At 42.5% G+C, this 26,747-nt stretch overlaps 1 protein-coding gene across 4 annotated transcripts; it reads left to right on the forward strand.

Moving 5' to 3' along the window:
* Positions 1-1,099: 1,099 nt before the first annotated feature.
* Positions 1,100-15,757, forward strand: Wsb1 (WD repeat and SOCS box containing 1). Of its 4 annotated transcripts, XM_034505634.2 has the most exons (9): positions 1,100-1,433; positions 6,074-6,242; positions 6,457-6,725; positions 8,667-8,798; positions 10,368-10,468; positions 12,911-13,083; positions 13,355-13,468; positions 14,363-14,470; positions 14,664-15,757. In XM_034505634.2, exons 1-9 carry the CDS (start codon positions 1,394-1,396, stop codon positions 14,821-14,823), a joined length of 1,266 nt encoding a protein of 421 aa, XP_034361525.1. In that variant the 5' UTR covers positions 1,100-1,393; the 3' UTR covers positions 14,824-15,757. The 4 variants fall into 4 exon arrangements, with proteins under 4 accessions (XP_034361525.1, XP_034361527.1, XP_076792325.1 ...); XM_034505636.2 differs by lacking the exons at positions 1,100-1,433; positions 6,074-6,242; positions 6,457-6,725 and adding an exon at positions 11,295-12,564 and having other exon boundaries at positions 8,772-8,798; XM_076936210.1 differs by lacking the exons at positions 1,100-1,433; positions 6,074-6,242; positions 6,457-6,725 and adding an exon at positions 11,295-11,470 and having other exon boundaries at positions 8,772-8,798.
* The last annotated feature ends 10,990 nt before the right edge of the window (positions 15,758-26,747 follow it).

Genomic DNA, 26,747 nt, shown 5'->3' on the forward strand with positions numbered 1-26,747 from the left:
ATTTTCTTTTTCCTTCTACTGTTCGTCAGCCAGGACCATTACTATGCACGAAGTCCTCGACAAATATATTGACAAACAGTAACCAAGTAATTTTTTTCTTTTTTTTAAAAAGAGGGAGATGAGCCGGGCAGTGGTGGCACACGCCTTTAATCTCAGCACTTGGGAGGCAGAGGCAGGCGGATTTCTGAGTTCAAGGCCAGCCTGGTCTACAGAGTGAGTTCCAGGACAGCTAAAGCTATACAGAGGAACCCTGTCTCAAAAAACAAAACAAAACAAAACAAAACAAAACACAAAACAAAAAAAGGGAGATAATTTATGTCTATTAATCATGATGATCTTAAGAATTTCTCCCTTACATGCACTACGTGCTGTCGTTTGAGATCTGAAAAGTTATGCTAGGCAGTTCTGTCTTCCAGGAGTACCTGAGAAAATCTAAGCTTTTATCTGTTGTCCTTTGGAAGAAAGAGTCCCCATGAGGGCCACTAAAATGCAATGAAGTCATCTGTAGATGGTATTCAGATTAAGATGTGGGGCACACCCAACAATTACTATCTCTGATGTGGAATAGCTAGCTGCTTCCTGGAGACCTCGACTTTTGTGGAAGAAGGATAGATTCTGAGGTAGAGGTGATACTGGCCAGCGAGGCCTGACTTTAGGGACCAGTTAGAACAGAGGCAGCCTTGGGGGAGGCCTCAGAGGTGAGGACCCAACAGCCTGGGTCTCCTCTATCAACTGAGCGTTTCCTAAAACCAGTCTGCTGTCTTCCTGACCAATTGGACACCACTATGCTAATTTTCAACGCATCTTTCTTCAGTGCAACCTTCACTTTGCAGGTACCAAGGAGCCAGACGCGCAGCTAAATGGGATTAAGCACCTGAAACGTCTACTTTGCCTTTTCTGGTTCGGTCACGTGCATTATAAAATCCTCGGTTTGCCCTTGGCAAAGAGTCTCCGACTTCGAAACTGCCCGCAGGTCCCGCTTTGAGGGCTCATTCCGGTCCGTGGGCCCAGACAGTCACGTCCCCTGCGTCGGGAGGCGGGGCCTGATGGTCTGACGTCACCCACCACACCCCGCCTCCCAGATATTATCCGTGCCGCCCGCCATCTTGTCTCAGTGTCTGGTTTGGCGGCGGAAGCGTTGGCAGGCTGTGTGAGTCTGTGTGAGGAAGGCGCGCCGGCTCTTTTGTCTGAGTGTGACCGGGTGGCTTGGTTCCAGGCATTCCGGTGATTTCCCCCGGGCAGTCCGCAGAAGCCGCAGCGGCCGCCCGCGCTCTCTCTTCAGTCCCCACACCAGGGAAAGACCGAGTCCGCGTCACGCCCCTCAGCCCCCGCCGGGTCCCTTCTCTGTCGTCGCGTCCGAATCGAGTTCCCGGAATCAGACGGTGCCCCATAGATGGCCAGCTTTCCCCCGAGGGTCAACGAGAAAGAGATCGGTGAGGCCCAGGATGGAGGGGGAGTGTGGGGACGACGGGCAGAGTGCGAAGGGGCTGGCTCCGGGGCCATGGGGGAAGCGGGGGTGGGGGTGGGGGATGGGAGAAGAGGAAGGTCCGATGCCAAGGCCCACGAGAAACGGGGGACCCGATGCCGAGGCTCCGGAGAGGCGGAGAGGAGCAAAGACCGGCGCTGTGTGGCGGGAGGAAGCGGTCCCGCGATGGGCGTCGGCCGGGAGTGAATGGACCCGCGCCCCAGAGCGGGCCTCGGAGTTTGCTCACCACCCGGCAAACCCTAGTGACACCATCACAGCTGGGGTGCAGACCAGACATCCTGGGATTCTCCCGGCTCTATCTTGGATGTCAAGTGGACCTAGAGGATTACTAGCATAGGCTATATGTTCTATCCTAGGCTCTCTTAAGTCTGTGGTGGACAAAAAATGTGTAGTGAACTTTTGTGTTTTGAGGTGCAGTAGGAGGAGGAGCTTCTGTTTGTCAGGTACTCCGAGAAAGGGGCCTGAAGAGGTGAAGAGGTGTCCTCAGCGTGGAAAAAAAATTTTTTTTTAAAAGGATGTCGTTATGAAAGGGAAGGGTTCAAAGGAGGGAATGTGTTGCCTAAGTACACAGAGAGGAGCAGTGTGAATCGATGGAGTGGCTGAAGGACTATTGTATAGAGAATGAAGCAGCTTTGTCTCTGCAAGGCAGAAGACTGGACAATGGGGAGTCAAGGGTGTGGGCTAGACCTGCCCAGTGGCCCCTTTAAAGCACTTAGCATTATTTAAATTCTCTCAAGGGAGCCACCTTTGAGGCCATTAAATGAGATTCCTTGAGCAAAGTCAAAAGTCATCAGTAGGCACTGACATTACTGTTTTGTTTTTAAATTGGCCTAGTATGGTCATTCCCAACACACAGAGGCAGAAGCAGGTAGACCTGAAATCAGTATGGTCTGCATAGCCACGTCTAGTAGCCAAGACTACATAGTGAAATCCAGTTTAAGAAAAAGAGAGCGAGCAAGCAGTGGCCACTGGGCAGAGAGCCTTTGCATTTTCCTGCCCTTCACATGGATGACTTTGCCAAGTGGTTGGAGGAGGTATTTCTAGGAAGGGTGAAAAGCTGATGTAATCACAATTTTTTTTCTTGTATGTGAATGGACTTCTATACACAATGGCTATTAACAGAGTTGGGGGTTTGTTTTCTGAAGGATGAAGTTGAATGGCTAATTAGCTGATGACTTTAATATTAGTTTTATAACCATGTTAAAGCCACAGAAATCATAAAATTCCTGCTTTTTTAAAGGCTATTTTAACGCTAAGTGTTTTGAACTCAGACCTTTAAATTTTGTTTATTATTATTAGTAGTAGTAATGCTAATAAGGATTGAAGTTGCCTCGCAGTGGTGGTGCACGCCTTTAATCCCAGCACTTGGGAGGCAGAGGCAGGTGGATTTCTGAGTTTGAGGCCAGTCTGGTCTACAAAGTGAGTTCCAGGACAGCCAGGGCTACACAGAGAAACCCTGTCTCGAAAAAACAAAACCAACCAACAAACAAACAAAAAACCCCAAATCCAAGTAATTAGTTTTTAAGCATTTAGTTAGTTATTGCATGTGGTAAGTTTGCCTGCTTGTTTGTATGTATGCCTGCTTGCTTGTTTGTATGTATGTGCACCACATAAATGCTGGTGCTGGCAAAAGTCAAAAGAGTGTCAGATCCCCTGGAAAGATCAGCCTCTTTTTTTAAGGGGATAGTGCTTCTTTAGCATACTTGCTAAGGGAGATTCATTAAATAGCTGTTTTTTTCAAGAGTCTCCTTATATATCAAAAAAAAAATTAAGTGCCAAATGTCTTGAAATTTGGCCTTTTCTAAGCCAAGTTTTTTGTTTCTTTGTTTGAAGTGTCATTTGGATATAAGGTTAGACATTTATCGATACAGTTTGGTGTTTTTGAGTAACCCCACCCCCACCCCCAATCCCCTGGCATTACTTCTAGTTGTGTCAAATTTGGGTTTTCATGTACATGCTAAAGGTAGGGACAGGACTCTGAATGTTTGAAGAGTTCAGGACAGGATATAACCGCCCTGAGCTATTACCCTCTTTAACAAGGCACTGTCACACTTCCCTTCTGGTCATGAAATTGAAGGGCAGAATATGAGGACGAACTTAAATCTGGTTAGCCTCGTTCCAGGGTGACTCATGCTGTAAGTACTGTGCAGATATGTTGTATTTGAGGGCTGGTTTCCCATGGTCCCATTACTTTTTTTTCAAAGCACTTTAGGGAAAACCTTCCTCTAGGTTGGTAATATTTTACTAGTCAGTACTTGAGTATTTAAAACAGCTGATTAAAGTATAAATAAAAATAACTTGTTGTGTCTGTTAGCTAACAAGGAAACATGTAGCACTTAGAAGAATGCTGATAGGTAGCTTTTGTATGTTTTTATAACAGCACTAGAATGTCTTGCACTTGAAGATGAGTTAGTGGGTTGTTAATTAGGGTTTGGTGTTTGAAGCAGCCACATTCCTATCTCATATTAATACTTTGTAAAGAAAGGTAGCCAAATGATAGTGCCCAAGATTATTTTTAAAAAGTAACCTTAAAGTACACACTTAAATCTGTGGAAAATAAAGTATTCTACTTAGATTAACTTGGGAGCATTGTCTTTTAAAGCTAATACTTGCATTGCCTTCTTTTTAAAAGTAGAATTTTAAAACTTGCTTCCTTTATTTGAACAAAGCCCCTTCTTCTAAAATTCATTCTATTTTTACCAATAGATGAAGGTTAAGCAGGAATCCCAGTTTGGAGAGGCTGGATATAAAAAGAACCCCAGTGAAGGGATCATGTAAGAGTGTAGGCTTGGAAAAAATGCAGGAGGCCTGCAACAATGTGCTCGATCTGAAGTTAGGCATTGAAAATCCATTCTGCAGGCATTGAGGCTCACCAGCTCATGAATCTTATATCATACTCATGTGACTGCCAGTAAGATGATGTGAGCTTATGCCTTGTTGCTCCCTTTTGAATAGGTGGGGATGTTCTGTCACTTCGGTAAAGCCACACCAGGAAGTACAGTGTCCACTGTGGGTATCACTTTTCTAAGGGTCACTACTAACTGGAATGTATCCAGGAAAATATGGTAAATCAATTAAGGTAGGAAAAGATAGAAAATGGACTCAAACTTTATAATCTGAAGAATGAGTGAAAGAACTACAAATATTGTATCCTAGAAAGGACTCTGGTGATGTCATGTGATCAAGATTGTCAAATAAGTTTGTTCTCTCAGATCCGAATCAGAGCTGAATAGGTAGATGGGGTAGAAGGAAGATTTTGAATTCTTTGTTTTTTTGTTTGTTCCCTTTGATGCAGAGCTTTTTTATGTAACCTGGAACTCTTGTAGACCAGGCTGGCCTCAAACTCAGAAATTCTTGTCTACCTTTGTCAATTGAGTGATGGAAATAAAGGCATGTGCTATTACCATCCAGCAGATTTTGAATATTTAAAAAAGAAAACATTGTTTAAGCAAAATAGTTTTATTTTAGTGATGGGTGTTATGATACTTTCATACAAGAAGGAAAATTTCAGAATGTAGAAAAATGGGTATCAGGTTTCTTTGTGGGTTTTAAACTATACTCATTTGGTTTGTTAAATGTATCAAAAATTGGGCCAGGAATGTACTTAATAACTTACAAGTAGGAGTTTATACATGTGCTTTCTTATTTGTTAAGTAAATATTAATTGAACACTTGACATGTAGATGCTATACTAGTTACTAATGGAGTATATAACAGACTGTAGAGTTCATTGACTGGGTTTTCTCCCCACCCCGTTACTCCCTAGTGGACATTAGGGCTCTATACTTGTTAGGCAAGCATTCTACTTTTGAGCTCTTTCTCCTGTTCTCATCCAACTTTTAAAATTACATGTATTACGTGTGGAGAAAAGTAAAAGTGTATTCTCCTCTTCTGCCATGTGGGTACTGGGAATTGAACACAAGTGGTCAAGCTTGGCAGCAGGTATATGTACCCACTAAGTCATTTTGCTGGCCCTCCAGCTCTTCCCAGCCTTCTGGATGACTGGATATTAAAAAAAAAAATGTAGCCTGGGCTGGCTTTGAACTGACCATGTTACTGAGGTGACCTTCTGGTTCTCTACCGGGTTTGTACTATGATGAAGATAGAAACCAGAGCTTCTTGTACATTAGCAAGACAACCTAAGCCTAAGATTTATAGTTCTTGAAAGATGATAACGATCTTAATTCCCCTTCTGTGTTCTCTTCCCTTCCCACTTTCATGGGGTCTGCCTGTTTAATCCTGGTTGGCCTTAAAACGAAGTCATCTAGCCCCAGCTACTCTGAAATGTTGTTACAAGGTCTCAAGTGGCCAAGGCTGGTCTTGAACTCCTCCTGAACACTAAGTCTTCTAAAGGCTGAGGTGATAGGTGTGCCTCCCATGCCTAGTGACATACTTTAATCTCTTTTTGGAAACCACTGTCTAAACAAAAGCACATCTCTGATCTTCTGTAGAACATTGGGTAGAAAGCTAATTAAACCATGTCTAAAAGAAAAGGAGACAACCTCAGCAAATTCCAAAATAATATAGGGCCATCTGAATCTGATGATTATATATAATATCTTTTTTTTTGTTTTTGTCTTATTTCAGTGAGATCACGCACTATAGGGGAACTTTTAGCTCCAGCAGCTCCTTTCGACAAGAAATGTGGTGGTGAAAACTGGACTGTTGCTTTTGCTCCAGATGGTTCCTACTTTGCATGGTCACAAGGATATCGTATAGTGAAGCTTGTCCCGTGGTCCCAGTGCCTTAAGAACTTGTAAGACTTCTTTCTTTTGCTTTTGTAGAATTTACTATTATCTTTCCATGTTGGGTAGTAAAATATTTTAAGTTTTCTTTACAGCCAGTGTTGCTTTCTCATCTTTAGAAATAGTGTTAATAATTGTATTGAGAAGACTTAACAAGTGTTAACACTTAGTGTCTACAGAAGTTTAATATGAAGAAAATTTCATTTTCAATCTTTTTCCCCTCAGTCTTTTGCATGGTTCCAAGAATGTTACCAATTCAAGCTGTGTAAAATTGGCAAGACAAAATAGTAATGGTGATCAAAAAAATAAGCCCCGTGAACACATTATAGACTGTGGAGACATAGTGTGGAGTCTTGCTTTTGGGTCTTCAGTTCCAGAAAAACAGAGTCGTTGCGTTAATATAGAATGGCATCGGTTCAGATTTGGACAGGATCAGCTTCTCCTTGCAACAGGATTAAACAATGGTCGCATCAAAATATGGGATGTATATACAGGTATGGATTCATACTGAAAATGAACACGATTAGTTTATGATGGAAGCACTGAATATATTATTTGAGGACTTTAACATATAGAAAAGTGAGAAGTTATGTGTCTTTACAATTGTTCTAAGTCTTCAGTTTGTAATTTTAATCTAGAAGAATAATAAGAATTTATACTGCTTGATAAAATATGCAAAGCAGGTTTGGGTCTTATTTTGGTTAACTATAAACTAATATTTTAGTTTCTGACTCAGCAAAATGTCTTACATGCTTTTTCAATGATAACTTAGGGGTTTTCAAGGGAAACCAGTTTTTTTTTTTTTGTATCCCAAGCAGGTCTCAAACTCACTTTGTACATCTTTATCTGGCTGCTAGGAAATACTGACTTCCAGGTGGCTAGGACAAGGGTGTTAAAGCCTATACCCGCAGTGACACGACTATTGTAATAAGGCTATACCTCCTAATAGTCCCACTCCCTGGGCCAAGTATATACAGACAATCACAGTTGTTTTTTTGTTTTTGAGACAGGGTCTCTCTTTGTAGTCCTGGAGCTGGATATGTAGACCAGGCTGGCCTCAAAAGTCAGAGATCTGTCTGCCTGCCTCCTCTTCTGCCTCCTAAATAAAAGTGTGCACTACCATGCCCAGCTCACATATACTTTTTTTTTTTTTTTTTTTTTTTTTGGTTTTTCGAGACAGGGTTTCTCTGTAGCCCTGGCTGTCCTGGAACTCACTCGGTAGACCAGGCTGGCCTCGAACTCAGAAATCCGCCTGCCTCTGCCTCCCAAGTGCTGGGATTAAAGGCGTGCACCACCACTGCCCGGCTCACACATACTTTAATAATAAATGATATCTAACCTTCAGAAGGTTTTAGTCACTTTATCCAACATCTAACTACATAGTTGGAAAAGTTGGATTCTTTGAGCAATTAAAAAGTATTCAAGGTGGGATGTGGTATCAGATGCCATTGATCAAAGCACTCAGGAAGCAGAGGTAGATGGATCTCTGTTTGAGGCCAGCCCCTGTCTCCATAGTTAGTTCTAGGTCAGCTAGTGCTACGTAGAGAGACCCTGTCACAAAACAAGTATATGTTCAAACTGGCCATAGTGATACATAGTTGTGACCTCTGGGAAGCCTGAGTGCCCAGCCTGGTCTACATAGCAAGGTGAAGGCAGCATGAACTGCACAGTAAAAACCCTATCTTCACCAAGGATGGGGAGGAAGCTCAGTAGTAAAGTATTTGCCTAACATTGCTTCAAACCTGAGGTTCAATGACTAGCAATACAAGAAAAAAAAGTTTTGATTTTGTTCTAGTTTTGGGCATATTGTATTTGCTTACAAATATAAAATAATTTAAGTGAGGATTAAAGAAAGTTGTGCCCCAGAACACAGACAGTAATAATGGCATTGAACTGGGGACAAGAAAGCAAAGTTTGATTGGCTTATTGGGGGGAAAAATTAAGATGACCACAGATTTTTCTAGAAAACAAAACTTCCATTAACTGATAAGTACCTTTTTTTGTTGTTTAGATAATGTTAAAATTAAAAGCTGTGATATATTTACTTTGTGGACCATTTGATAGCTCAAGGCCAGTGAAACAAAAAGCAAAGAGAAAAGTTGATATTGTGATATTGTTGTAAAGTCATTGTACAAATGAAGTCAGTGGTGCAGGGCTTTCTTGATGCTAGTTTGGTGTAGGAGTTTTCTTACATTTCAGTCATTTCTTTTAGGTTTCTAATACATGCAAGGTCTGTTATCTTGGGAAGAAGTTGCTGAAATTTCTGAGTAGTGAATTCTCACAAGTAACAATAGCCACTAGTTAATAAGTGAAACAATTTATTTCATAAAACAAGGAGGTACCCAAGTATGTCTATTTTACAGTTAACAAAACTGAAAGTAGAAGATAAGAAATAATTAATCTTGTCTTTTTTTTCTCTTTTCAATCACATTTAGGAAAACTCCTCCTTAATTTGGTGGACCACATTGAAGTGGTTAGAGACTTAACTTTTGCTCCAGATGGGAGCTTACTCCTTGTTTCAGCTTCAAGAGACAAAACTCTTAGAGTGTGGGACCTGAAAGATGACGGTATGTATGTCTTTTGTCTTTTTCCTAGCTGTGTAAAAGAATGAGGTTTTTGTTTCATCTTTTGAGCCAGGGTCTCTCTGTAGTCTTAGCTGGCCTGGAAATTACTATATAGACCAGGCTGGCCCCACAAGAGATCCACCTGCCTCTGCCTCTTTTTTTTGTTTGTTTGTTTTTGTTTTTGTTTTGTTTTGTTTTTTGAGACAGGGTTTCTCTGTGTAGCCCTGGCTGTCCTGGAACTCACTCTGTAGACCAGGCTGGCCTTGAACTCAGAAATCCACCTGCCTCTGCCTCCCAAGTGCTGGGATTAAAGGCGTGCGCCACCACTGCCCGGCTAGCCTCTGCCTCTTGAGTGTTAAAATTAAAGACGTGTTCTACCATACCTGGCCAAGTCTCTTTATTACTAGTTTTTTAGAGTGATATTGGGGTTGCCCTTGCCCTCCCCTGACTCCTGCAGTAATCATAGCTTTAGGAGGTAAGGTCAGGAGAACTGAGAACTCTAGGCCAAAGTTGGCTACTTAGCAAGACACTGTATCAGAAAAACCAAAACCAAATGGCTTGGTAATCATGGTTTCTTTCCTTTTTTCTGTTTAATACTTGGGTCCCTTTCCTATATAGATCAAACAAAAACATAGCTTAAGTCAGAACAGGAGCCAGCAGTTACTTTTAATAAACAGTCTTGCCACTGCTCAGACCAACCACACAGATCTATAACTCTAGTTCCAAGGAATTCAACATCTTCTGGCCTCTGCACACTGCATGCAGGTGCTACAGAGACATATATGCAAGCAAAATACTCATATATTAAATAAATGAAATTATAAAATAAAAAACCTTATTTTTTAAATTTTATTTAAAACAACAAATCCAGTCATCCAATAAAATTTAAATTATAGCTTGATTTACAAATCAGGATTTATAACATGGTTAAATGCTGTTAAGTATAGGTCATAAATTCTTTCATAAAAAGTTAGAGACGTTTTACCCTCTAACATCACAGAAAAGTATGTTGGTGTACTCAGTTTCTTTCTGAAACGTGTGGTGTATTGATATTTTATCTTGCTTTATAGAAACAGAAATAAATGTAGATCAGGCTGAAGTACCTGCCTTTGTCCCCTAAATACTGAGATTAAAGGTATACATTAGCATGCCTGGCTTTTATATTCTAAACTATTATTTTTAGTTCTGTATATTTGTGTTTGTCTACATGTGGGTATGTATGGGTGTCTGAGGAGGCCATAGGTGTTAGATCCCATGGAGTAATGAAGTGCTGGGAGTCAAGCTCAGGTCCTCTGCAGAGCAGTGTCTTCTTGACTCCTGAGGTGACTCTCCAGCCCTGTGTAATTTTATCAGGCAACAAATGCTACCCTCTGAGGTTGAGGCCAGCCTGGTCTACATAGTGAGTTCCAGAATAGCCAGGACTACATAGAGAGACAGTGCCTTGGAAGAAAGGAAAAAGACCAAGCAGGTGGCAGATATTGAAGGCCTCTTTATGTAAAAGTTATGATAACTGTACATTTCTGTCTTGTCAATCAAGGAGGTATCCTGACACAGATGCTTCTTTTTGTTCAGGAAACATGGTGAAAGTCTTGCGGGGACATCAGAACTGGGTGTACAGTTGTGCATTCTCTCCCGACTGTTCTATGCTGTGTTCAGTTGGAGCCAGTAAAGCAGTATGTATCAAAGTTCCTGTACATGTGTTGTGACTTGGATGATAATGTATGGCTAATCATTTTAAATCTAAGTAACCTAGTAAGTCTGTGCTCGGTGTCAAAAATATCTTTGTTTCATGATGGAGAAAATTTGCATGTAGAAAATTAGTTACTTGTGAATTGAGAATTGAATTGCTTTTAGAGATGTTTATAAAATGAAGGGTTAGTGAAGTAAAAGGGTTGTGAAATCTAGGAATATTTATGTGCTATAGATAAGATCTAGTCCATTTTAAAGATATTTTCTTGCTAATTATCTTCTTTGTTTTTGTTTTGTCCAATTTTCTGGTTTTGTTTTTAAGTTTTGAGTCTCAGTCCATCCTGGACATTTAACTGAAAAAACAAAGTAATTTATAAGCATACTAAAGTTGTAGCTCATGGATGTCCGACAGTGGGTTATAGATCAGGCTGCACATGGTTTTACAGCATGCCTGTGGACAGCTTAAGTAGTGACTGTTGAGGGCTGTTCTTGTAGTGAACTGTCAGGTTACTAGCTCTGAGTTGATGTATTTTTAAGAGTTTAGCGGCATTGACATTGAGTATGAAACTGGCTGAACTCCAAATACGTGTAATGATCACCACAATGTTCTTGGGACTGATGGGGGTGGGGTGGCTAGATAAAACACATTTCATTTTGCCAAGAAGTATGTTAAAATGATAGTTGTCAATGTTAGTAGTTTAAAACAAAGTAGCTTGCTTTTGTTTTTTTAATCATAAAAACAAGCTAGATGTTGACATTGCGATTTTAGGCTGTGTGTTTTCCATATGCTTCTTGCTTTCCCTGTCACAGGTGGTGGCAGCAATATTGGTGTGATTGAGGTTATGCTGGCACCACTCGCACACAGGCGCACAATGGTGTTAGCTGGGCAGAAAGAGTGGCATCTCTGGCTACCGGGCTGGGGGCGACCTTTACCATAGGATGAAGTAACCTTGCATTCGGCTGCAAGGTGTACTGTACGTACACAGGTGCTGGTCGATGTCCACTTCTGCTTTTCTTTCTTTTCTTTTCTTTTTTTTTTTCCTTTAAAAAGTAATTTCCCCCACAGTAATGTCCAGACTCCTGAGTAAATTGATCTTCCAGTTTGAAGGAATTGAGTCTGACAAGTGAACCCAATTTAATGTAAAGTAATTGCTTTTTTAGTGCTTTTTGTAATTCTTAAGATACTAGCAGTACCTTAAATTATTTACCCAGTTATTATACTTATTTTCCTTTGGAAATGTGTGCAGAAAGGAAGTAGCAGAAAGGATTATTCTACTTCAAGAGGAGGGAAGCTGTCTCACTAGGCTTGCTGTAAACCTCCCAGCTTGCATTTAACTCTTAACAGTAAGCATTAGAATACTGTCTAGAACTACTTAAGAACTAGCTAAGTAGCCGGGCGGTGGTGGCGCACGCCTTTAATCCCAGCACTTGGGAGGCAGAGGCAGGCGGATTTCTGAGTTCGAGGCCAGCCTGGTCTACAGAGTGAGTGCCAGGACAGCCAGGACACAGAGAAACCCTGTCTCAAAAAACCAAAAAAAAAAAAAAAAAAAAAAAAAAAGAACTAGCTAAGTAGATAGGCCAGCCTGGGCTACTTAAAGGCCAGCCTGAACTTCTTGGTGAGACACTACCTCAAAGCAAAAAATCAGCAAAATTTACTTAGAACCTTCTGCACAGTCTTTGGATGCTAAAAATCTAAATTGTATGTGGACTTATTTTTAAGTAATTTAACTGTTTTATGCTGAAAATAACTAATGATTATAGTCATTTTGGAAAAATAAGTGTTAAATCTTGATTACCAAAAGATGTTGTAATTATATTATTTTTATAAAATAGTATTTTCATTGGTAATATGGTTTAATAACATCCTTGTTGTTTGCCAACAAAATTATTTTTGGCTGTGAAAATTCTCTTTGCTTGCAGTATCTGTTTCTCTTCCTAGGCTCTCGGTGGTGACCCAAGCCTATTGTAAACAAGTGATTATCTCAAAGGGAGATGCCAATGGAGTAACAATTGCTAACATTACATTTTCTGTCTGTACATATTTTTAAAAATTGGTAGTTTCTGGAAAAAAGAGAAAGGGGTTTGTAATACTTAACCCTATTTATTTCCATATATTTTAGTTAATTAGATTTTGGAATAAATGGATTTCAATTTTTGTGGTTAAATTGCATTGCCTTTATTTTCCCTTTAGGCTTATTTTTTAAATTAACATTTAACAGAAACATTTGAAATAGAAATTTGCATGTCTGCTTTAATTAACTTAAAAACTGATTTTTTAATCTATGACACTGAGCATATTCTTTAAATTACTCATAATTTGTAATTAATTTGATGTAATATTAAAGTAGCAATTATAGTTTAAAATGTGCCCCTTTGTTCTCTGTGTATCTGAGTGAACCTATAACATTTCTCTTTTATTATTTCAGGTTTTCCTTTGGAATATGGATAGATACACCATGATAAGGAGACTGGAAGGCCATCACCATGATGTTGTAGCTTGTGACTTTTCTCCTGATGGGGCATTACTAGCTACTGCATCTTATGATACTCGTGTGCATGTCTGGGACCCACACTGTGGAGACCTTCTGTTGGAGTTCGGGTGAGTGCAACATGAATTATTTCAGTCAGTAAGCCAACATTGGCTATCACTATAACTTTGAAGAAGTTCTGTGTAAAATTAGAATCATTAACAACATGTAAAATTAACAGCTTCCTGTTTCATTGAACTTGGCTATAACAGCTCACCTCAGTCTTAGTTGTATCATCAAAGCCCCACTTTGACCTTACTCAGTGGCCAGTGAACTTGGTACCAAGGCTATTTTGTTTCTTAAATTAATTCTGAAACACTGCAAATATGTCTCTGACCCCAGGCACCTGTTTCCGCCGCCTACTCCAATATTTGCTGGAGGAGCAAATGACCGGTGGGTAAGAGCTGTGTCTTTCAGTCATGATGGACTGCATATTGCCAGCCTTGCTGATGATAAGTGAGTACTAATGGAATATGGTATAGTTTTGACTGTAGTTGTGGTTTTTAAAGGTGCGTTCCATCCTTGTACTTAATGAAAGCGTGTTTTAACTCCTAACACTCTCTTTAGCTAGATGTAGGGTTTTGTATGGGAGTCATTTGTTTGTATTTGAAATGGTCTTAATGTGGGCCAGGTTGATCTTGAACTTAAGATCCTTCTACCTCTGCCTCCTGAATGCTGAGAATTCTATGTGGACCACCATGCCCATCCTGTAACTGGCGTTTAATGTGTCTCTAGACAACACCTTGGGGGGTGTTGGGTTTTGCCTAGCTGGCTATACTTGTACATACCTGTAAATTGGTGGCCACTGCTTCTGAAATTAAACAAATGTAGAAAAGAGTAAATCAGATTGTGTTATATTTTATTTGTAAGAAAATGACAAAACTTCCAGTTGTGAATACGGGTTCAAACATTTGAGGTTACAAAGCCATGCCTTGTAATCTCTTTAGAGTTTATTCAAGTTACCAAATGTTATAAAATGTAAACTAGTCTGTATATATCTATAAAGCGTGATGGTATAGAATATGGAGGCTCATGCCTGTAATTGCAGCATTTGGGAGGCTGAAGCAAGAGGCTTCCAACTTGAGCTGTGTAGTGAGACCCAATCTCAAACAAAACAAAAAGTTATATTAACTGGATGGAGAAGACAGACCTGTAATCCCAGCTCTTGGGTAGTAAAGGCAGCAAGTTCAAGAATTTACTGCTGGCCTGGTTTGCGTACATATGAGCCCATCTCAACCAAAGTTACCATGCTGTTTGAGAGTGATTTGTGTGTATGTACTCTGTGATCAGAATACAGAAGCGTTGCTTTCTGACTTACTCAACTCACTGCACTGCTTATTTCCCTTGCAGAATGGTGAGGTTCTGGAGAATTGATGAGGATTGTCCAGTACAAGTTGCACCTTTGAGCAATGGTCTTTGCTGTGCCTTTTCTACTGACGGCAGTGTTTTAGCTGCTGGGTAAATACATCTTTGTTTCTTTTTCTTTTAAAGACTTTTTTCTTTATGCGGGTTTCTGTAAATTTCCTAGACTAAACTCTTTATATTCCTGCTACTTGCCTTGTCTTGGATCTGTGGATCTCATATACAGCTGTAGGGACATAGGATACATGTAGTTGGGTGACCGTGATTTTGTTTTTCCGTTTCTCCGAAGGACACATGATGGAAGTGTGTATTTTTGGGCCACTCCAAGGCAAGTCCCTAGCCTTCAACATTTATGTCGCATGTCAATCCGAAGAGTGATGCCCACCCAAGAAGTCCAGAAACTGCCTCTTCCTTCCAAAATGTTGGAGTTTCTCTCCTACCGGGATTAGAACGAGGACTCCCTTTCCTGGTAGGGCCTGACAGACAGAACACCCTCTACAGAACACACCTCAAGCTTTGCCAGCTCAAGCACCTGTTCTTGAAGGCTCGGAAGATTTATTTAATTCGATCCACTCTTATACTTCATTAGTTGGACTTTTAAAGCATTATTTATAGACTATAGGAGAAATATTTCTGAACATATCATGTAATTTTTTTTTAAGATTAACTGTGAAAACATTACATACATGTATATATTTAGACATGAGCTGCTGCTATATATTGAGTGGGCCCTTAGTTTCTCTTAGTTCTGACCTGTAAATATTGCTTTAATAGAGTCACAACGTGTATATGTGCTGTTCATTAGAGCGAATTCAGTGGAATTTTTGTTCTTTTTTTTTATTTGGCGGCACTGAGTTTAGATGATGCTGAATAAAACAGAATTGCCTCATAGAAAATGGAATTGATCAGGATGGATGGTGTGAAACTGACTGGTAAGAGAGAGTTTTCAGATGTGAAAACGATTTTCCAAAAGAATGGTGTCTGAGAGTTTGAATGTGACCTTTAAAAAAAGAGCCAAGGGAAAGGGTAGCTAGAAGAGGGTTGGCTCTCCTAGGCCTTAATTTTGGAAAGCAGCTACTTACCCCTCAGAGAATAAAGTATTATGCATTCTTGTCAATTTGAAAACTACATCTACTGTATTATTGCTGAATATTTTGTTAATACTAAAGGACAATTATTTTAAGACCATGGGGTTTGTTTTTAACATACTTTGTTTCTGCAGAGGATGATATTGGTGACATACCAAAGAGAAGCAATACACAATTTGTCTGCTTTAGCCTTCTTTTATTTATCTCATCTGCAGATGTTGAGAATGTATGCATTATGTAAAATGCTTGTTTTTTTATCTTTGTTGGGTTTTTTTAATTAAACGACGTAAAAATACTACATTGCTGATGTTTCTTTGATATGTTGCACTGTGTAGTCCTTTTGTCTACCTGCGCTGTAAGGTTGCCAGTGGGTCCACAAATGCACAGTGCAGAAGCCAGTGAGGAAGAAAGCATGTAACAGGAAGGCATCACTCTGAGCACGTGTGTGTAAAGAACAGCTGAGCAAAAGAAGGCCTTAGAGAAATGGATAGCCTCAGAGTAAGCCTGCCTGGTTAAATGATAGCGGCTGATAGTCTGGGTCCTCAGAAAGGCAAACTCACTCTCTTAGCCATGCATGAGCTCAGTGATATGACTAGCTCCACTGAGAATATTTATACGTTATTCATGTTGGCCAAGTATGTGGAAGTGGTTATGAAAGCCAGAAAAGAATCCAAGTGCTTTCTCAAATGGCAGCTGCATTATACAAAAAACAGGCATCTCTAACCTTAGGGGGGTGCCCCCCCCATTTCACTTGTATACTATAATTTAAAAATAAGATTTAAAACTTATAAAAATTAGATATCAATTTTAACATATACAAAAAATATGATTTAAAAATTATATAAGAATAATCTCCATGGATATTTGCTTTTTATAACCACAGCAAATACCAATTGTGTAAAGACTAGTTGAATGATACACTCTGCTTAAGATGTTTGCAACCTCAGGGACACAACAGAGCCTAAGACCCATGCAAACATGCTTGAGCTTCCCTTTGTCTTGGAGAGTGTGTGGCACTGTGGTGGTTGTGCATGCCCAAAGGGAGGCAGGGAAAAAGATGGTTGGGCTCTTTCTTGGTTCAGATTCTAGCTATGTGATTTTAGATTGAGGTTGCTTTTTTTTTAATATTTCTTGCCACAGCCATGCCATTTGCAGAACTGGCAAGAGATTATTAACATTCAAATTTGATTGCCTGGGCTTTTGTTTTGTTTTGAGACAGGGTCTCACTATGTAGCTCTCCCTGGATAGCCTTTTAACTTGATTAACCCCCTATTTCTGCCTCTCAGCTGATTTCCCCTCTCCAGGCCTATAACAGTGGGTATGAATGCAGGAAAGTGTCTCCTATCATAATGATGCATACCACTTTAAGACCTGTAACCTGATCTCTGTTTGGCAAACCCTCAGTTTATGATCCTTGAAATTCCTTGCCTGATTGAGATAGAGTTGGATTGGGCTGGTCTGCACTGCCCTAAGGGCAGCAAGAGCTACGTTGGGCTGGAAGAAAGAAACGGATTCTTAGTCTAGGCAGAGGACTTGGCTTTCAGCCAAGCTCTGGGATAGGAGAAGAAAAAGCGTAAGTTAAACATTGTCTGGGCACAACCATGGAGACCATGAACCTCCCATCACACTGAAGACTTGGAGGAGCCAAGGCATTCTATCCAGGCAGTTCCCACCAGCTCTGGCCTTAAGTGCATTTTAGTTATAGAACATCCAGATCATAAATAGGTAGTTCACTACAAGGCTGGAGAGGTAGCCCAGTGGAGAAGGGTCCTTACTGCCAAACCTTAAGTTCAGAACATACATTGTGGAATAGGGAACTGGTTGGCACAAGTGGTGTCTGCTCTGTATAAGTAAGCACTACACTTGTACTTGTTCCCCCCCCCCCCCCCCACTAAATAAATAAATAGCTAACCACAGGAGTGGAGCTACTGCCATGTTACTTGTACAGAGTACCAGCATGCCATGTTGAGGACTCGGCAAACAAGTATGCAGAATTCAGATATGTGCGAGAAAAGGAGGAAGCTTATGTCCAACAGATAACCTTTTCAAAACAAGTGAAGCTCCTGTGGGATGGTCAGATCCTCACATGTATTCATGAAGGTGGCATTCACCAAATACTTGGCGTAGTGCACTCGCAGATCCACCTGTGTATGAACGGTATTTACAGCAGCAGCACTCGACTCAGTGCAACTGCAAGTAGGTTGTTTTTAAGGTGTCAGGATAAATGTTCTTCTAGTCTGTTTTTTTTTTATAAGGCTCAGTGGGTGAGAGCACTGGCTGTTCTAGAAGACTGCTCAGTTCCTAGAACACAATTATCTGTAACTCCACTTCTAGGGAATCTAGCATCCTTTCCTGGCATTCTCTGGTACCAGGCATGCATACAGTGCACAGTAGAGTTGTTTGTTATACATGAGTTTATAATTGTTTCAAAAAGAACATAGAATATTGGTGCCTGTGCACTGGCTTTTTTGGTTGTATTTAAATCCTATGTCTCTGAGAAATCAGAACTGTTGACAATAGACAATATGGTGGCCACCAGAAGGAACTATTGTCATAACCTTGGTATGTGTTTATGTAAGCTTTTCTGCTGGTTAAACGTCTTTGCTAGGTGCTGTTGAGATGGTTCAGTGGTTAAGAACATTTGTTGCTTTTGCAGAGGACCTAAGTTCTGGTCCTAGAACCCACATGGCAGTTCACAACTATAACTCCCAAAATTCCAAGGGATCTATCTTTCTCTGACCTTGGGCACTAGGCACATCTGTGGTGCACATACCATACATGCAGGCAAAGCACTTGTACACACAAAACATCTAAAACAAAACAAAAATAACAAACCAGAACAACAGACATTTCTTGCTCTAAAAGCTTGTATTTATCCAAAAGCAAAAACTGGGTCTGCACCAGGAGTGAAGTGAGACTATTCCACGGATGTGTCGCTTATGTGGTTGTCATTCAGTCCAGTTGTTATTAACTCAAGCAATATGTATTCTGTTAGATACTTAACCCTGTGGCTTACTGACAAGTCAACTCTCAGGATGGGGAAATAGCTCAGTGGTTGTATGCTTCCCCAACATGCTGGAGACCTCCAGTTTCAATCCACAACATCACAAGGGGGAAAAAAAGAAAATAAACGTTGGGGCTGGAGAGATGGCTCAGTAAAATGCTTGCTGTGCTAACATGAGAACTTGAATTTGGATACATAGCAACCCATGTAAAAAGCCAAGAGCCAAACAGTATTCTGAGCCCCAAGGAGACATTCCTGGAGCTCACTGGCCAGTCGTTCTACCCAAATCAGGGGAGAGACCCTGTCTAAAATGCAGTGGAGGGCTATCAGAGAAGACACTCAAATGCTGCCTGTGGCCACACAGGCACTCACACAGAGAATTTCTTTACCTGTACAATAAAGGGTAAACTGTAAAATCATCTACTGTAGGTCCAAGAAGACTGAAGTAGCTATACCAATAGGTTGTGTTCCCCAATTGTTGGTTGATCATTGTCAGTGCTATGATGCAGTAGAGAGTAGATGGTTACTCTCTCAGCACTGCAGACAGGGAGTCAGTATCACAGAGTAAGGGTGTGAGAAGAGACTCCTGAGGACGAGGATAGAAAACAGAGCTAGGACAGAGGCAAGTGTAAACAGAACCACCGAAGGGCCCTAAACACAAAAGTGAAATCAGAAAGTTGCATGGTTCTGTGCCCATCTTACTGTGTTACTGTTACTGTGTCCTTACTGAGGAAAAGGAGAGTTAGTATATGTTAGGAAGTGGACACTGACCACCAATCCACATGGAGAGCTGTTCATTCTAGTGGGATGATATTAGGAAGTGGGGACTTGGGAAAGGTCATGAGGGTGGGAGCCCTGGTAATGGGATTTGTGCCTGTATAAATCACACTGTTGAAATACGAGGAAGGGCAGTGAAAGGGGCCTTCACCAGTCTCCAACCGAGTTGGCACCTGGATCTGGCTTGCACCCTTCGTAATTGTGAGAAATGTCTGTTGTATCTAAACTACCTAGTCTGTGTGCTTTGTAACAACCTGCAAGAACGCCTCCTGATATGAGCCAGGAATAAGTCCTGCTAAGACACAAAGCTAGCCCCTCTGTGCATTTCTCCACTATTAAGGTTTGAATCTGAAAATCTCTCCACAGGCTAGTTTTGAAGATTACTTTTTTTTATTACTATATTTATTTATTTTATTACTTTTTTTTAGATGTATTTATTTTATGTATGTGAGCACTGTCACTGTCTTCAGACACACCATAAAAGGGCATCAGGTCTCATTACAGATGATTGAGAGTCACCATGTGGTTGCTGGGAATTGAATTCAGGTCCTCTGAAGAGCAGACAGTGCTCTTAACCACTGAGCCATCTCTCCAACCCTTGAAGGTTATTTTAAAGGTTGCAAACTCTTGGAGGTAGTAGGTTCTGCCTGGTGGAACCAGGTCACTGAATGCTGGGGAGTTGTGAAGGTTACAGCCCCCACCCCACCCCCACTTCTGGCCTAGCTCTACTTCCTAATCTGCCACTGTGTGAACAGCCGTGGCCTCATGTTCCCACTGCCTTCTCTGCCTGCTGGACCAAGAGAGAATATTTGTCCCTTAAGTTGGTTCCATCTGGAACTTTGGTCACAGTGACATGAAAGTCCATGACACACCCAATTATACCTGCCTCTGCGGGGGGGGGGGCAGGTTTCCTTTAGATGATGATATTATATTGGTGGAGCTGGCAGAGAATCAGCCGACTCCTGTGGGCCTTCTGTGTTGCAAAGGTCTGCAGGCAGTACCTGGGAAGTGGTCAGGAAACCCACAAGTCAGAGGTGTCCCCCCTCCTGCCACCACTTCTATTCTCTCTCAGCCTGCTATGTTTTCTTCAATTTCATTAGGCCCAGCTCTCAGGATAATCTAACTAAAGGGCCTCTTCGGTGGTGCCAGACAAACTGCCCCAGCTCACTGTAGCCTTGCCAGAATCCTACGAGATATCTTCACCTCCTCCTTGGACTTTCGAATAAAGCCCTGTTTCAAAAAAGTTAATCATTTTTAGATGTTGATTCCTTGTTTAGAAGGCAAATTCCTTACACCTGAGGAGATTCTGCAGCCTTCCCACGGGAGCTACTGGTGGCTGGCATTTGCGTCAGAAGGAATGATTGTTGGTACCACAGCTTGATGAGGAACCAGCCTCCCCCGCCCCTCGGTGGGCAGACTTGAACATAACCGGAGTTGGGAGGTTTGGATGAGAGACCTGGGATCTACTCACCCAGCTTGTGCTGTGTGGAGAAAGCGGCTCTCTCAACTGGGTCATGCTCAATGCTTGGCCAAAGCTGAGCCTGCTGGGCTTGGTCCCATCTGGCTCCCAGCGGGAGGGTGTGCATAGCAGTTTGGTCTGACTCCTCACTCCAAGACTGCAGCCTAAAGGCTGTCGTAGACATGGTGGCTGAGGCTGCTATCCTGAGAAAGACTTGTGTGATTGTTAGCTTGGCTGTTGGATGATGTAATTATGTCTCTCCACACAGGTGGCACTGGCTTTTACTTCCTTTCTGCAGTGCTGAGTCCTGGCAGCTACTTGATATTTGTTCCCAACATTTGTTGAGCACTGACACACACTAAGGCTCATTTTACCGTTCAGCAGTTCTCAGAAGTTTTATTGTTTTCCTTTGATGGCTGCGCAAGAGGCTAACTCCCTCCTCTAGGTGGAGCCGGTCAGATGATCTCGAGGTCCAAGATGGTGCTGAATCCAGACTCCCATTTCTCTTCATAATATTTGTGAGCAGATGCTAGAAAGAAAACAGCCAGTCTCTGCCTGTGTCTTTGCCAGCACCTCCCCGCCTTTCCCATGGAGGCCAGCCATGATGTCAGGCTAACCCTTTCCCAACACACCCTACTCTTTTCGCTGGATTGTGGGGGGGGGGGGGGGGAAGAAAAAAAAAAACCAAACAAGGATTGACCCTGAATATAACCAGGCAATTGAAATAAACACACAGAATGACTGTGGTGCCTGCCCTTTGCTCAGTGCCTAGGAAAATTACACCGGAGGCTGGCTGGTTTTTTGCTCCACGCTGCTGTCCTTGGGTACACATATCACTCAAACAAATCATTTTTATTGCCCATGTGACAAATCCAACTCAAGCAGGCTGTAGCAGGATTCAGCAGGGCTGGGCTGAAGGCAAGAAGTGAGCTGGCCTCGCAGCTGCAGCTTTCCCTTGGATGAACACCTGACCAGGCCACAGGAGCCTGTACCAGCAAGATTGGCCTCACTGGTCCGGAGATGACCTGGACAGAGTCCTCGAGGCTGGATTGGACTGGATGTAAGTTCTCTGTGTCAGCTCACAGGTGCTATCGATGGAGTGGGCCAAATCCAGAACAAGGCAGGGCCAGCATCAGTAACAAAGCTGAGTCATTCTTGTCACACTTCCCTGAGGAAAGTTAGACTTTTAATTCTTCTCCCGGAAGCCAGGTGCGGTATCAAATGCTTGTGAAGCTGAGGCCACCCTGATCTAAATGAGACCCTGTCTCAAAATAAAAACCTCCTTTACATTAAAAAAAAAAGTGTTTATTTAGGAAGAGGTTCGAGACAGGGTTTTTTGGTGTACCCCTGGCCATCCTGGAATGTACTCTGTAGACCAGGCTGGTCTTAAACTCAAGAGATCCACCTGCCTCTGCCTCCTAAGTGCTGGGTTCAAGATGTGCACTGCAATTACCCAGCTAAGATTTGTGTGTGTGTGTGTGTGTGTGTGTGTGTGTGTGTGTGTGTGTGTGTGTGTGGTGAGTAAGCCATATGCATGTAGGTGCACTCAGAAGCCATAAGGGGATACACAACCTTCTGAAGCTGGAAATTACAGGCAGTTATGAGCCATCTGACATAGGTATTGTGAACCTAACTGGGATTTTCTGAAAGAGAAACAGGAGCCATCTCTCCAGGCCTTCCATCATCACATTTTAACTGAAACTGAGACATATTTTGTAATCAGCATGGTTTTCAAAAATCTTGACAGATGTAGCATATGGCTGTACTCCCAGCACTTAAGAGACTAAGGCAAAAGGATAGAGTTGGAGGCAAGCCAAGTGTTGTGGTACACACCTTTAATCCCAGCACTTGGAAGGCAGAGGTGAATCTGGTCTGAGCAAGTTCCAGAATGTCAGGAAAACTCTGTCTTGAAAAATCAGAGGAGGAAGAGGATGACAAGGAGAAGGAGGAGAAAGAGGAAGAGAAGGAGGAAAAGGAGAAGGAAAAGGAAAAAGAAAAGAAGTTGGAGGCAATCTGAACTCCAAGTAAAACTTTGAAAACAAAAAACAAACATAAATCTCTCAGATGTCACACACTAAAATCAACACATTAGCTACAGTGATGTGGACAAAAGTCAGTAGAGTCTAGACTTTGATAGAAAAGCCAGTACTGTAGCCAGGCATGGTGAAACATGATGGTCATCTAGCACTTGGGATTTGGAGGCAGAAGGATTGGGGATTCTAGACCAGCCTGGGCTACAGAAGATGCTGTCTTCAAAACAGAACGAAGAAACAAAACTAATCATTGCATTCTACATATAATTTAAAAGTCAGTAGAATGTTATATGTACTGCCAAGAATAAAAGGTGGCAGAGACAGGCTGTCAAGGGGAAGGGACGATGAGGAAAGTTGGGAGACAGAACATCTGTGAGACCTTCCTGGAAATTACAATGAGGACCAACCAAAATGTGTGAAAGCAAGTTCAGGGCTGGGATTGGAGCTCAGTAGGATGCAGGAAGCCGGGGCACCCTCAACATCACATAGGCTGGACTTGGGGGTGGATGCTTGTAGTCCCAGCACTTAGAAGGCAGAGGCAGGTGGATCTCTGTGAGTTAGAGGTCAGTCTGGACTACATAGTAAGTTCCAGGCCAGGCAAGGCTATATAGTGAGGCACTGCCTCAGAACAGAACAAAATCTTTGCTGTATTGGGTGGAGAGATGGTTAAAGAGAGAGTGTTTTTCTTTCAGAGGACCCAGTACAGGTCCCAGCACCAATGCTAGGTGGCTCACAGACACCTCTAACTCCAACTCCAAGGCACCCAACACCCTCTTCCAGCTTCTGTGGGCATTCATTCACAGAGGTATACATACCTACACATGAATAAAAATCATTTAAAAATCTTGGCTCTAACCCCTTCCTAGCTGTGTTGTTAAGCAAATCTCTTCCCCTCTGAACCTCCCTTACCTGGAAACAGATATGATCCCCATACTTAGAGCCCAGCTTGTCACACCCCAAAAGCACTCCACGAAGCACCTAGCCTAAGCCCAGAAGAGAGCTGTTACTCACTCTCTGTAAGCTTGCATCTCCACAGGACCTGCCAGCTCTGGATGTTTATGATGAGTTCTTCGTCCATACAAATTTGAGGCAAATCAGAGAATTTGGGGAGGGGGGAGTTAGTGTGTTGAGTAGGTAGGAATTTTTGTTAAATGCCTTGGTTTTATTTTTTCCAGAAACAAATGTCAATGGTCTTAAAAACAGAGACAGACAGACAGACAGACAGACAGACACACACACACACACACACACACACACACACACACACATACACACACACATACAGAAGAAGTTGTAAGTGCCAGATGCACAGGGCAGGGAAGAAGGAGGAGACGCAGAGAAGTGAATGGAAACCCAGCTTGGCGCCTTGTCCATGAAACACCAGCAGCCTTCTCCAAAGTCAATCCAGCCAGGGCTGTGCAGGCTGTAATCACAAAGGGTACAAGTTTTTCTAAAACCAGTACATGGACTGACTTCTTGAGGAGTCCCTAAGTACAGAGGGACCAGGGCTCAACCTCACCCCGGTGCCCTGTTTGCCAGTTGCTCTTGGCATCTTGTCCCTGTGTCCTAGCGCTGCTCATTCATTTATTCCTCCACTCAGTCTGATGCAGAAGAGACTTGAGTAAACGATACTGTAAAGGATATACTAATTTTTGAAGAAATACTAAGTAGCACAAAGTTTAGCTAAAGGACTACTGCCTCCAATACAGTTGGAAGATAGGTAGTATACTAACCGGGCTTGTTAGAAACTGAGAAAGGGGCAGCAGCGGTGGCAGTGGTGGCAGCAGCGATAGCGGTGGCAGTGGCGGCAGTGGCACACTCCGTAAATCTCAGCACTAGGAAGGCAGAAACAGGCAGATCTCTGTGAGTTAGAGGCCAGCCTAGTCTACAGATTGGCAGGACAGCTACAAAAAGAGACTCTATCTGGAAAATAAAATAAAATAAAATAAAATAAAAAATAAAAACAACAGCAACAAAAAAGAATCTATGAGAAAGAAAAGTGTACTGTAATTGAAGTTTGGGGTAGCTGTGAACATTTCTGCTGAAGTTTATTCACCAAGACTGGCCTCCAGTGAGGCCATTCCCATAACAAAAAGAGACAACTCTGACTTACAAGTAGTGGCCATTAGGCCCATCCCCGTATCAGAGAACATAATTCTAGGGGGCAGCTCTGGGAGGCAGTGCAAGGTCACAACTATCATTAAGTCCTGGTCAGCCACTGAGTCCCCTGTGGTCTTAACAGAGAAAACATAATTCTGCAGGTGGGTAAGAAGACCCTGGTAACAACTCTTTGAAAAGAACATTGGGACCTGAAGTGTACTTAGTAAATAATTCTGACACATCTCTACTGTGTAACTCTACCATAGATGCCCCAGTGGCTGGGCTTGAAGTCTCCTCTCTGTGTTTAAGTTATTCAGAGCTCTTTTCCCCATCTGAAGCAGGCTTTGGGGTTCATCTCTGCAGTTTGATCAGTCAAATCCCCCTTATTACATCGCAATGGGGGTGCCTACTCTTGGCAGAGGCATGCCTAAGGAGAGAGGGCAGCTTCAAGGATGCCTCTCAGACACCTGGTACTTGGCCACAGGGCTGCATCTATGGACAAGAAGCCAAACCAGCCAGTGAGATCAAAGTAGGTCAACGTGGGAGCCTAGAGTCACAACCTGAGGGGTTCCTTGAAGTGGGGAGCTGCCTGTTGCTTTGGCTCAGCCGCCTCCTGAAAGTTTCAGTGTGGGTTTCTCTCTTTCCCAGGTGAGATCTTTCTTGTTAAGGGAGATTCTATCCTGCATCCCCCATTCCCTCAGGGCACCTTATGAACTTCAAATGTTCTCCTGCTGAGCCACATCCCAGGCCAGCAAGGCCTCCTCTTACCCCCCAAATACTACAGAGACAGAACTCTTTGGTTCCTTCCCAGAGAAGAATGCGTACATACTTTGTATTCATTCTTTCTGTTAGATATAATCTGTTGGCATCCACTCCTGAGAATGCTGTCCCCACCAGTCTTTGGCCACTCCCCTTCAACGCAAATCAGACCTACTATGAGCCTCTTTAAACTTCCCACAGTTTGGGGCCTAGTCCATTTGGACCCTGCATGGCTTCCCTAGCCTTTCCAGAGTTCAGGTCTCATGTGCTGAGCCTTCTCCCTTATCTTCCACCACATAGCCAGCCTTCCTGCATTCTCCTGAGCCTTTTTAAATAACCATGTACTGTTTTAGCAGAATGTTGTTGTTTTTTTAATATTAAGTAATTAAGGCTGGATAATTAGGGCTGGAGAGATGACTCAGTGGTTAAAAGCACTGACTGTTCTTCCAGAGTTCAATTCCCAGCAACCGCATGGTGGCTCACAACCATCTGTGATGGGATCTGACGCCCTCTTCTGGTGTGTCTGAAGAGAACCACAGTGTACTCATATGCAATAAATAAATAAATAAAATCAATCTTAAAGAAAGTGGGGGCAGGGAGGGCTGGATATTTGATCCTTCCTGGGTGGAACTCTGAGTCCTAACATCATCGACCACAGTAACTGGGCACAGATCTGACAGGGTGTGGCTGGAAGCTGGTGCACTCCACAGGTGGCAGGCCCTGACCACAACTGGGAGAAGCTAGGCTCAGTCTTGGACTTGAGCAGGTGGGCCAGATGAGGGGGCTGCTAGATAGCAATGCAGGCTGAGGCAGAACAGGACAAAAGTGGGGCTAGGGAGGTCTGTCACTGTGAGAATAGCAGTAGTAGCGGTAGTGGTGGTGGTGGTGGTGATGGTGGTGGTGGTGGTGATGGTGGTGGTGGTGGTGGTGGTGGTGGTGGTGGTGGTGGTGGTGACGGTGATGGTGGTGGCTGTGATGGTGGTGGTAATGGTGGAGGTGGTGGCTGTGATGGTGGTGGTGGTGGTGGTGTTGGCCGTGATGGTGGTGGTAGTAGTCCAGATGATTGCAAATATGGCTCAAATTGTGAAGATGGTCTGAAAAAGCCAAGTCAGGAAAGCAGCGGTCAGAAGGGAAGGGAAAGCCCTAAGGGGTC

This window comes from Arvicanthis niloticus, chromosome 6, assembly GCF_011762505.2.
Source record: "Arvicanthis niloticus isolate mArvNil1 chromosome 6, mArvNil1.pat.X, whole genome shotgun sequence".
NCBI lineage: Eukaryota > Metazoa > Chordata > Mammalia > Rodentia > Muridae > Arvicanthis > Arvicanthis niloticus.